At 49.1% G+C, this 12,335-nt stretch overlaps 1 protein-coding gene across 1 annotated transcript in view; it reads right to left on the reverse strand.

Annotated features, from left to right (window-relative positions):
- Nucleotides 1–12,335, reverse strand: part of Mical2 (microtubule associated monooxygenase, calponin and LIM domain containing 2) — a 189,494-nt gene that overhangs the window by 38,519 nt on the left and 138,640 nt on the right. Inside the window, exons 26-27 of the mRNA XM_052201087.1 lie at nucleotides 7,936–8,116; nucleotides 4,427–4,611 (exon numbers count right to left, since the gene is read on the reverse strand). Coding sequence (XP_052057047.1) covers nucleotides 4,427–4,611; nucleotides 7,936–8,116 — 366 coding nt within the window. The remainder of the gene's footprint in view (nucleotides 1–4,426; nucleotides 4,612–7,935; nucleotides 8,117–12,335) is intronic.

A 12,335-nucleotide genomic window follows, 5' to 3' on the forward strand; every position in this document is an offset into this window, starting at 1 on the left:
TTCAAATTCATGGCCTCTGTGTTTTCCCATTAATTGTTGGTACATGCATATACATATACATATATATCCCTAATATAACCTGCTGTTTGTTACTCCTACGTGTGTTTTCAGGGCTGGCCAGTTCGTGTGTTCTTCCCAGGGGAATACTTTCTTGCCCTCTCAGCATGCCTTAGTCGACTTCAGTGGACCTTGTGTAGGGTTGAGACCACGTGGGCTTTCACTCATCCACTTTGGCATGTGGACATCCTAACTCAGCTTACACTTGGTAGTCATGTTGTGAGACTTCACGGGTGTAGTAGCATTTGATATGACTAGGAGACACAATTGGAAATACCTTGGTCCTCTAGGTCTTACAATCTTTGTGCCCTCTTGGATCCAACACGTTTTAGCAAAAGAATCTGTCTGTCTGTCTGTCTGCCTGCTTGCCTGCCTGTCTGTCTGTCTCTGTTTTTTTCTCCTCTCTCTCCCTCTCTCCCTCCCCCCCCCTCTCTCCATCTCTCCCTCTCTCCCTCTCTCCCTCTACATTCTCTTTCCCTTTCTTTTCCTCTGTGTTTGTTATGGTCTCACTATGTAGCACTGGCTGGCCTGTATCTTGCTGTGCAGACCAGGATGACCTCAGGCTAGCAGCAGCAACCCTCCTCCCTCTGCTTACCAGGTGCTGGGATTACAGGTGTGCACACCCCCATGAGGCAAAAGAGTTTTCTAAGTAGCCTTTACAGCGATGGTTTGTTGAGCAATGTCCAACTGCACACGACATAACTGGTTCCCTTCCTTCTAGCATGCACTCTGTGTACTAATAAACTCTGCATTTAGGGTTTTGGTCTGTTTGTTTTTTAAATGTGTATGAGTATTTGCCCGCATGTATGCCTGTGTACTGTGGGCATGCCTGGTGCCTTCTGAGTCCAGAAGATGTGTCATATTCCCTGGAGCTGGAGATACAGGCAATTGTGAACCGCTATGTGAGGGTCAGGTCCTCTGCAAGAGCAGCAAGAGCTCTTAACTTCTGAGCATCTCTCTTGCCTACTCTGTACTATTTTAAAGGATCACTTTTGGAGCTCACAGTGCACAACCTGTTTTGGGGAAAGGTGTAGAGGGCAGGCATTTAGCCAGAAGTCTTTGATCTGATTTCATTGTTACATACTAGCAATGTTCTTTTTGTTCTTTATAGCTGCTGTCAAGTGGCCACTCAAAGATGAAGAATACTGACTTGTTTAGGCTGGAATGACTTGGGGACAGATTGCCCTCCTTAATTGTACTAGTTTCTGCCCACACCCTCGGTGTATTAGATATGTCCACTTAGTGGACTATGGGAACTTTTGAAGTTAACTAAATATATTTTTTTATTATGGTATGGCCCCCACAGACTCATGTGTTTGAACAAGCCTGTGTGGGCCAGGGAGTTTGGCCCATGGGAGGTGGCATTATTAGGAGGTGTGGCCTTGTTGGAAGAAGTGCATCACTGTGGGGGTGGGCTTTGAGGTCCTGGGTTCAAGCTTCACCCAGTGTGGAAGAGACCCTCCTCCTGGCTGCCTGTAGGAGAGAGTCTCCTGCTGCTGCCTTTGGAGCATGATGTAGAACTCTCAGCTCCCACTAGAACACCATGTCTGCCTGGACACTGCCATGCCGCCTGCCACCATGATGATGGACGGAACCTCTGAGACTGGAAGCCAGCCCCAATTAAATGTTTTCTTTTATAAGAAAAAAAAAGGTGGAGTAAAACTGGAGACAACCAAATAAAAAATATGCCTAGAAAGATGGAGTGAGGGTTTGTCTCCCCTTGGGGTTGTTGTAGACAACACTGCTGTGATCATAGTTACATAGATCAGAAGTCTTAAAAACAATACCTAGCTCGTACCTGGGTTCCTCTGAATCTATGGGAGGCAGTGATGCTGTACAAACATCATAGCTCATGGACCTCCATGAGATCCACTAGTGAGGTTTGCCCTGTGCCATTTGGGAAAGCGAGGGGTTTATGCCATCACTGTGATGCATGGCACTGCAGACTGTTTAAAGGAGGAGAGACTCACTAGCCATCAGGGTTTTAGAGAGTTCAGTCTGTAGTCAGCTGCGTCTATTGCTAGAGCATCAGATAGCGGAGTAAACAGTCCCACTGGGAAGCAGGGAGAGTGGGAGGAAGGGTCTGGGGCTAAGATGTGCCTGTGAGAGAGACACCCACCGTGACCTGCTTGCCCCAACTGGGACCCACACTCTCATGGGCCACTCAGCTATGGCCTTATTGACAAGTTAATCCACTGAAGTTAGCACCATTCATGATTTAATTGTCAACTGCTAGGGACCAAGCCTGCAACACATGAGCACTTGGCAGGGGTTGAGGGCAGAGGAGGGACATGTCATATCTACCCTGCAGCATCTATGTAAGAAATGTTACATCTGCCCTGGGGCTTGCCTGCCAATCATTATCATGACTGCTAAAGACTGAATCAACGCTTGGAAGCCAAACGATCTACCCATTTTCCTCTCTGCTCAGTAATTCATTGCAGAATAAAGTTGACTTTATTCTACTGTCAAGACAAAACCTCTAGGTTCTGAGGGCCCACCCGTGCTTCGTAGAGTCAGGTCTTGGCATGCCCTTCCCTACCAGCACAAGGTGCCTTAAAAAAGCAGGAATCGGCAGCTATTCTTAAGGACATGACATCTCTCAACATCATTTATTTGACAAAAGTAGAAGTTTTCTGCAGAGCTAAGCATTGTGCTGGTCAGGGTTTTGCAAACTTGACAGAAACCTAGACACATCTGGGAAGAGAAAATCCCCTCCATCAGATTGGCCCGTGGGAGTATTTTCTCAATTGCTAATTGATATAGGAGAGCCCAGCCTACTGTGGGCGGTGCTGTCCTTAGGCTGGTAGGCCTGGGTTGTATATGAATGATAGCTCAGTAAGCTCAGGGAAGAAGGCCAGTAGGCAGTGTTTCTCCATGGCCTCTGCTCCAGTTCCTGCCTCCAGGTTTCTGCTTTGAGTCTGTCTTGGCTTCTATCAATTATAGATAATAACCTGTAAGCCAAATAAACCCTTTCCCCACTGCTGTTTTTGGTCAGTGTTTTATCATGGCAGCAGAGACACAAACCCAGACAAGCACTGAGACAAGTTGTGTCAGCACACACCTACAAACCAATATGCGTTTCCTCTTCACCAGTGAGAAGAACCATCTCTGGCTTCCTTTGTAACACTGCCTGTTTAGACCATGACCTGCCTCTCTTTACGTCCTAAACTGGCTTTGTCATTCTGGATCTATAAACTTTATTTTTCATACAAACAAACTCATTAAATTCTGATTTACAGCTTCTGGGAAAGGTGTTTAAACTCCCATTGAGGAGAGAGGAAAAGCAGAGGACAGCAGGGAGACTTCCCTTCTGTCAGGGTTAGGATTAGAGGAGTTTTTTGTTTTTGTTTTTGAGATAGGGTCTTACTGTTGAACCGTGGCAATCCTCCTGCTTAATTCTCTGAGTTCTAGGATTACAGGCATTAGCCGAATACTGTGCCTGCCCACTGCCTAGTCCTTAAAGGCTCACATTGAAGGTTAAATTCAGAGTTTCCAAGGCTTGGAACTGTCTATAAAAGTTTCTGTGTTTGTTTTGGCCCAGGGTTTCCCAGGCTTAGCCTTCTGGGAAACCCCACACTGGTGAGAGTAAGAGACGGAGATTCTCTTGGCCACCAGAGGGCAGTGCAGGACAAGCTGACCACCAGCTCTCACAGGCTATTTCTGTTGCCCCGTTTCTTCCCCAGGCCCTGCCAGGGTCCCCAGGAAGTCAGAGGACATCCTGATTTGCTCACATGTTGCTGAGTCAAGAGCTGGGCTACTAAAGGCGAGTTCTCAGGCGGCCTGAGCGAAGCTAGCAGGCTCGCCAGCCCTGCTAGAGCCCACAGCTCACCCCACAGAATGAGCTGCGGGCTACTCACCTCTCAAGTCAGTCTAGAGATGGAAAGGGGTCATATGTAGAGAAGTTCCGGGTAGAAAAAGACCTTCTTTACCTTCTAGGTCAACGCTGGGTGCATCTCACTTAACCCGCACCACTCGCAACACACACCAGTACTGTCTCCTGTGCCACCCTGAGAGGGACATGCTCAGGTGGTTTAGGAGACTGACTCACTTATGGCCACATAGCAACCAGTCCCATGTTCCTACTCTCAGAAACTATGGGATGCTGCAGGGACCCCTGAAACATAGGTGGGCTGTTCCAGGCAAAGGAGACCCGGATTTCCTTATTTTCGACAGCCAATGAACCTAACAGCGGCTCAGAACTACTAAATGTTTGTGAATCCAAAGCTTCTGGAGACAGAGTCCGGTTTGGTCCTGACTATTCAGTCCCCTGTGTGTACTCCATTCACCAGAGGTCCCAGGCCCTGGATTTGAGGGTTCCTGCTCCTCTCTGTGTCCCTGAATGAAGCCCGGAGGGCCCTTTACTCACCAGGCATAGCTTGTGGCTCTTGGTGGTGTAGCCGTTGAGAGCCTGGCTGGGTCAGGGTCTCCCGCAGGGAGATGTGCCGGGTTAGGGGCTTTGACAGACGTGGGGATTCTGGAAGCTGGGGTCTTTGTTTACAGGCCGCTGCACAGGGGCCTACGATGCTGTCACAGTCGGATTCTGTATCAGAGCTGGAAGGAGGAAGAGGAGGGTGGCCCAGAAGCTCTAGATATCCCCTGCCCCTCCCCCACTCCTTAGCTCATCTCACAGAGATGACTCAGTTCAAATGAGTCAATATGGTGAGCCCTAATCCTATGACTGGTGCCCTTCTAAGAACCTGGGACATAAATGTACATAGAAGATGTGTAAACAGAAGGTGCCGTCTACAGGCCAGGGAGAGGCTTGAGGCAGACCCTGTCCTGAGCGCCCCGGGAGAATTCTCCTTTGTATTCAGTATTCTTCCAATACTGAAATATTCCATCCTGCAAGGAAGCTCCTTAAGCAGGAAGGTTAGAACTCAAAGCAGCCACAGGAAGTCCCTGAATCTGATCAGAATCACTAGACCCCCCTCCCTGTCAGAGTACGCAATAAAAGCTGAGAGTCCCCTTCAGATGAGAGAGGGAAGGAAAAAGAGGAGGGAGGGAGAAAGAGAAAGAGACAGAGAGAGAGAGGGAGGGAGGGAGGGAGGGAGGGAGGGAGGGAGGGAGGGAGAGAGAGAGAGAGAGAGAGAGAGAGAGAGAGAGAGAGAGAGAGAACTGAGCAGCCAAGACAACTGAGAAAAGCTTAGCTGCAAAAAAAAGAAGGCTCTGAGACCAGTCTGACCAGACTCCCTCCCTCCCTCCCTCCCTCCCTCCCTCCCTCCCTTCCTCCCTCTTCTTTTTCCTTCCCTCTCTCATCTGAATGGGACTCTCAGCTTTTATTGCGTACTCTGACAGGGAGGGGGGGTCTAGTGATTCTGATCAGATTCAGGGACTTCCTGTAGCTGCTTTGAGTTCTAACCTTCCTGCTTAAGGAGCTTCCTTGCAGGATGGAATATTTCAGTATTGGAAGAATACTGAATACAAAGGAGAAGGAGCAGAAACCAGCCGAGCTGCCCAGGAGAGTACCTGGAAAGGACACTCTCCAACCTGTTGAGCTGTCTGCAGGCTGTGCAGGAACTCCAGGCCCCAGCTTTGTGAGCTGTCACCCACACTGGGGTGAGATGTCTTTGAGTCATTTCTGCTCCTAAAGTTACCCTTCACCCATATTCCTGTAGGTAGCACCAATGAAACTCATTCACCGAGTTGGACTTCTGGGTTCTCTACCTGGGGTAACTGGACATGTGTGTCGCATCTCCCCAGAAAAAGTCCTGTCATACAGCATCCCGAGCCCCCAGAGTGTGAGGAGATATTTCCATGAGGCTTCCAGGCTGGGCCCTTTGCCCTGACAGTCCCAGCAGCCTACAGTGCTGGACAGAACAGAAGGAAGGTCCCAGCCCAGGCCACCGGAGTCACCTTAGTGAAGGCTCTTCTGACCTCTCTCCCTCCCACGCTATGCTCTAGGGCTGGGGTACAGGTCAGCTGGAAAGAGTACCTGCCCAGCAGGGGCAAAGCCCTGGCTTCAGCCCTCAGCACCTCCTAAATGGAGTGTGGTGGCACGCATCTGTAATTTCAGCACTTTGGAGGTAGAAGCAGGGGCATTAAGATTTGAAGACGAGCCTCAGCTATATAGTGAGTTCAAAGTCACCCCGGGCCACATGAGACTGCCTAAACCCAAATCAAACCCACAACTGAAACCAAGGTCAACAAGAGCTCTGCCGCTTAGCTCATGGGGCCAGACAAACGCATCTCTAGGGACCCAGCTCCGAAACCACAGAATGGACACGTGACTTTCCTCGGTCAGCACGGCTGCGTTGTCAGGCATGCAGGAAAGAAAAAGTGCAGGGATTCAAGCTGCAGAGAAGGGGGCTTCTCAGAAACTGCAGACTTAGGGCCCAACTGTGGACTCAGTGTCTGTACAGAGACTCCCCAGTCAGACCCAGCGGGTCCAGCACGGAGCGCCCAGCTTTCGCACTATTTGCATCTTCTTTGCCCCCAGATGCCTCTATCCATCTGCACCATCCATTCAGTAATTGAGTCAAGACTCAATTGTTGACCCTGGTGTTCTCTTTCTCTCATGTTTAACCTATCGGCAAAACCATCACCGTGGCTCTAACCTGTCCCGCCCCCCAGGGTCCCCGGGGCCCCACCACGTCTCCTCGCTGTCCCTCTCACCCATCCTGTCTCATCTGCTCTCCACACCAAGTCCTGAAGATGTCTAAAAGTTGTTAATGATGTGTCATTTAGAACTTCACTCTTTCAATTATTCCCAGAATCAAATATAAATTCCGTAGCCTCTTCATAACCAATCAACCAGCCTGTCTTCCCTCCCTCCCTCCCTCTCTCCATTCCTCCCTCCCTCCTTCCCTATCTCCCTCCTTCTCTCCCTTCCTTCTGGTGCTGGGGATTGAGCCCAGGCCTGGTATATGCTATGTAAGTGCTCTACCACTGAACTACACCACAGCTTCCCAGTATAACCCCTCCTTCACCCTCTTCTCAGCCACTGGCCACACTGACCTTCCATTCTGTTTGTATACCATTCCCTTTGCTCTAACATCAAGCCAGCTAGACCCAGCTAGACCCATCTGGGTGAGCCCAGGATGGCCAGCACAGTCTCACAGAGGCCCCTTAGCTCTGGCCCACATGTTATGAAAGAGAGCAGCCCACTCTCTCTGGGGCCGCTTTGGCACCCGTCACTGTGGGACTCAGTAACTGACAGATACCTTCCCTGGCCATCCAGTCTAAGGTAGCTGTCCCAACCCTATCTATAACACACCTCCACTTTATTTCTCTGCCTGACACATGCATGGTAGTTTTCATTTATGTTTCCTCGTTTCCCTGACTGTCTACCCAGGAAGTGAAGGTGTCTGATAGCAAGAACCTCTCCTGGTGTATGAGTCATAGTTCCATACGCAGAGTCTGGGTATGCAACCTGTTGGTTGCTTTTCTGAATGCACTCTGTGTATGCGGGGGCTGGAGAGGCCTGAAGCCTGCTCTTCTATAACCATGGTTGGTGTGGATCGTATGCTGGGTGCATAAGAACTATACTTTCCCCTCTGCCCTTCCTGGTGTCTCTATCACCAGGTATCACATCTTAGCATGGGAGGCCCTGGAGTCTGTGACAGGTGTCACTCATCTGTAGCCCTTAGTGTGTGGCAGTGGACTCCTGGGGGAGGCCAGTAGAGCCTTTCCCTGCTCTGAGAAAATGACTCTCCAGACTTATTGGATTTACTGTGCACAAACCAGTATTTGGTATGTGTCAGTTCACTGAGTCTTAGAACTCCTGCAAAGGCAAGCCACTCTCACTGTCCCGTTAACATGGGGACTCAGAGAGCCCCGTTTGCTGGGAGTTCCCCGTGGAGAGAAAAACAGATCCCAGATGCAGCCTGCCCCATCCCACCTTGTTGCTGCCTCCTTCCTTCATCAATCTGGGCATACCTGCTGTCTTCACTGGTGACTAGGACACGTACAGCCAGCACATCCTGCCCGACTGGATCCTCCCCAGGGCCGATCCTCACTGAAGTCCATTCAGACGGCCGAGGAGAGGTGGCTTCAGCTTCCGTGACTCTGGGGTTGGGCTCAGGGACACTCTTTGGTTTCTTGGGAGAGATGGGCTCGTCTGCCAAGAGAATAGGGCCTATAGAGATAGCAGCATAGATGGTCCCTTTCAGCACTGGCTCTTCCAGGTGTTTGGGAAGGATGCTGGTGCTGGTTCACTCAGATGTTCAGGGATAGACCTTCCCATCCTCTGTGCCATTGCTGAGGGCCACCTCTCAGCCCAGCAAATGCCCCAATGCTGAGGGCACTCCTGATGTGTGTGAGGCATAAATACCTACACCGTCCCACTGACTGGAGGGAGGTGCTGACGTGCTCCCTGGATCCACTGCAGGCTCACAAGCCTCTGCCAAGCTGTGGTTAAACTCAGGGGTGACTTCTTAGATTTCACCTTAAAAAATTGTTTCCATCAGACATGCTAGCACAAACCTTTAATCCCAGCACTTGGGAGGCAAACACAGAGGATCTCCGAGGTTTTGAGGCCAGGCTGGTCTACACAGTGAGTCCCAGGCCAGGCAAAGCTACAAAGTGAGATCCCTGTCTCAAATCAAAACCAAAACCCAAACCAAACCAAAACAAAAGAACCCAAACAAGCCCTACCCACCAAATGTTTCCCATTTCTCTCTCTCTCTCTCTCTCTCTCTCTCTCTCTCTCTTTTTCTGTGTGTGTGTGTGTATTATACACATGCATGTATAGATGGGTTTTAGATATGTGTGGGTGTATATGTATGTGTGCACATGTGCATATGGAGGCCTGAGGCTAACATCTGGCCTCATACTTGATGCTCTTCATTAAGGCAGGATATCATCATCAAACGTAGTGTTCAGAGATATGGCTAGTCTTGCTAGCCATTGTACTCTGGAGGTCACCTATCACCATCTTCTGAGGCTGTAATTACAGAGGGGCCACCATTCCTACGTGGCATTTCTGTGGACCTAAACTCAGGTCCACCATTCCTACTTGGCATTTCTGTGGATTTCTGTGGACCTAAACTCAGGTCCACCATTCCTACTTGGTATTTCTGTGGATTTCTGTGGACCTAAACTCAGGTCCACCATTCCTACTTGGCATTTCTGTGGATTTCTGTGGACCTAAACTCAGGTCCACCATTCCTACTTGGTATTTCTGTGGATTTCTGTGGACCTAAACTCAGGTCCACCATTCCTACTTGGCATTTCTGTGGATTTCTGTGGACCTAAACTCAGGTCCACCATTCCTACCTGGCATTTCTGTGGATTTCTGTGGACCTAAACTCAGGTCCTCAAGCTTACATGGCAAGCTCTTTAACCAATGAGTCATCTCTCCAGCCCTTCAACTCTCATCTTATTGACTCTGTGACCCAGCTTGTCAAACCCTTCCAGAAAGGAAGGATCCTTCCAGAAAGGATCCTCTCACCTCCCAGACAGCTCTGCCCAGGTTCTTTGCTCCTTTGTGTTGGTCTATACTCAGCCTCTGGTTTCACCTGCTCCCATGATTCTCATTGACCCTAGACAGAGAGGATTCCCAGATTTGTATCTGAAGCCTTGTGGCTTCCCCTGCCTCTAGGTGTATGTGTGTGTGTGTGTGTGTGTGTATGTGTGTGTGTATGTATGTGTGTGTGTGTTTGTGAGTGTGTGTGTGTATGAGTGTGTATGAGTGTGTATGTGTGTGTATCCTGTTACTGACTTGGCGTCTCCATGTGGGTGTCACATGGAACAAGTTCGAAGTAAACCCTTCATCTTCACTCTTCCCAGCACTTGCTCCACCCATCACTGTGCCCAAGTTCAGTCTGGAGCCTCCAGAAGCTAAGATGGCTTCGGTTGGCACCATAATAGCATCTTTGATACCACCCTATCCTTCACAAGTATGGAGGACCCTTCCTTCAAATATGCCAGGAATGGAGTCCAGGTGGTTAGGCTGGCACTATAATGCCATCCTTAATGCCACCCTTTCTTTTGTCTTTCACAACATCCTCTACCGGTGCTGATGGTTCCTCCTTCAGATGCACCAGGAAGGAGGGAATTCTCTTTGCTGCCATTTCCCTGGTTCCACCACATCTTGTCCAGAATAAAAAAAAATCATCTCCACCTGGACTCTCATCTCTTTCCTGCTGAGCCCTCCTTTTAACAGAATCCACACATAAAAATGTAAGCTGGATGATGCCATCCCTGCTCAAAATCCCCCAGAGCTCGCTCATTTTTTACTCTGCAAATAAGAAGAGTCTCATCTACTTTAGCTCCCTGGCCTCTGTACCCTTATCTCCGCACGTTGTCCCTTGGTTGCTCTAGTCCTGCTGTGTTGCCACTGTGCTGTTCCCTTGGGACTGTCTCAGGCCTCTCCTGTTCCTTGAGTCTGCTGTTCCTGACTTGTGTCCAGTGCTTATCATGATGAGTGCTATCCCCGACGTCACTGCCTGCCAGCTTTGGTCAGTTGTCACCTTCTCAGTGTTGAGTTGTTCTGCTAAATTCTGCTGCACACTCAACAGGCTCTGTTCCCCTTATTATCCCTCATAGTGAATCTCGCCGTCTAACAAGCTGCTTAATTTCCTTTTTACTTTGTTTGTTGTCTCCTTCTAGGACTAGGATGTGGGCAGCGCTTTGTTTGGCTTGTTGGAATCATGCCCCGTAAAGCGGGTGCTCTCGAGGTGACTGTGGCGTGGATAAGCCCAGCTCTAGCCTGGCCCCTGGCTGGTTGGTGAGCCTTCTCCTGTCACAGGGAAGCAGCCATCCAATTTTCTCTCTAGAATTAAACCTCAGAGACTGGTCTCCCCCTCACTTCTCACCCCCAATATGGCTGGCTCACTGTCGTCTCTCTTTCCCATGCTCTTGACGTTGCCTTCCGGACTGCTTCCATCTGCACGTAATGTACAGGAGCTTCCACCTCCAACCCATTTACTCGCCTCTCATCTCCGACAATTCTGATGAGACCTTCACCTCGCTACCTTCTTATTCCACAAAATTCCCTGGAGCCTGCTTGCTGAATCGAGTGCACAGGATCTTTTTTTGAGGTTCTCCCCTGGTCTTTGACTCCCACCCTCCTCTGAGAGACACTTTCTTTCCCTGTCTCTCCATCTCAGCCCTTAAATGCTGTGTTCTTCAAGCCTCCCCACCAAGTCTCTCTTCTTTTTACTCTACACACACATTCTCTGGAAGAGTTATCTGTGCCATAGCTGCATTTCCTGCTCATAAAGACAAATCAAGAAGTTCTGAGCTTTCTGTGAAGTTTTAAAATACTATAAGGTCAAATACAATGTGAGTACAGGCACATCTAGTCTGCTGGCTCTTTGTCTAACCCCCGATGTATGTGCAAATTTATTGTGTGCATTCACACCAGTGCTTTAATGCTAGTACAACTGTGAAGGAAGGTGTTTGGGGGAATATTACTGGCTACTTTGCTAAAGATGATGGTGATGGTAGTTGTGGTGGTGGTGGTGGTGACAGTAACAATTATTGTGATGGTAGTGATGGTTGGGTGGCGGTTGTGGTGATGGTGGTGGTTTTGCTAGTGTTTATAATGATGGTTGTAATAACAACTTTTGTAATAATAACAATGATGGCAGCTAACTTTTACTGGGCCCCTAATAAATGCCAGCAATAGTTTGAACACTGACTTGTATTAAGCCTGCTACACTTGTATAACCCTTCAAAGCATTTTTGTGATCCACATTTTCTTGCTGAGATAACAGAAACATGGAGAGGTTAAGGCACCCACAGATGGTCACATGTTGCTAGGCTCTATGTCCGTGAACATGGCAGAACCATTTGTTTGGTTGGACAGCGTCGCACTCTGTCTTGGATTTTGAAGTCCTTCTGAGAGTTGACAGAACACACCTCTGCCCCAGGAATGTGATGCTTGTCTGCCTCAGACCAGTGGATATTTGTAACCCAAGACTCTTGAGTGGCCTTGCTAGGTTTCATGTTTCTATTGAAAAATCTTGTTTTCTGATGGCTGTTGCCCTGTCAGCCTAGATCCCTGGCGGAGGGTACACAGACAGACAGACAGACCTGGAGCCTATCCTTAGACATTCAGCGTATAGAATCATCCAGCAACCCCCAGACTCATGAAGAGAAAGCAGAAGGGGCCACACACCACTGAGATTTGAGAGATGCATCCATGGTCCTGACTACCAGAGTGGCTTCTGGTTTGGGGCTTTGAAAAAAATCCCCTGGGTGCTACTCCCTACCCCATCATGGACAAAAGTTGACAATGACACACTTGTGGAGGGAACTAAAGGAATCAGGATACAATTGAGAATCTGGAGCTCCAGCCAGAGAGCTCTGCAGAGGAAGGGCAAGGCAGGTAA

The sequence above is a fragment of the Apodemus sylvaticus genome, chromosome 1 (assembly GCF_947179515.1).
Source record: "Apodemus sylvaticus chromosome 1, mApoSyl1.1, whole genome shotgun sequence".
Lineage (NCBI taxonomy): Eukaryota > Metazoa > Chordata > Mammalia > Rodentia > Muridae > Apodemus > Apodemus sylvaticus.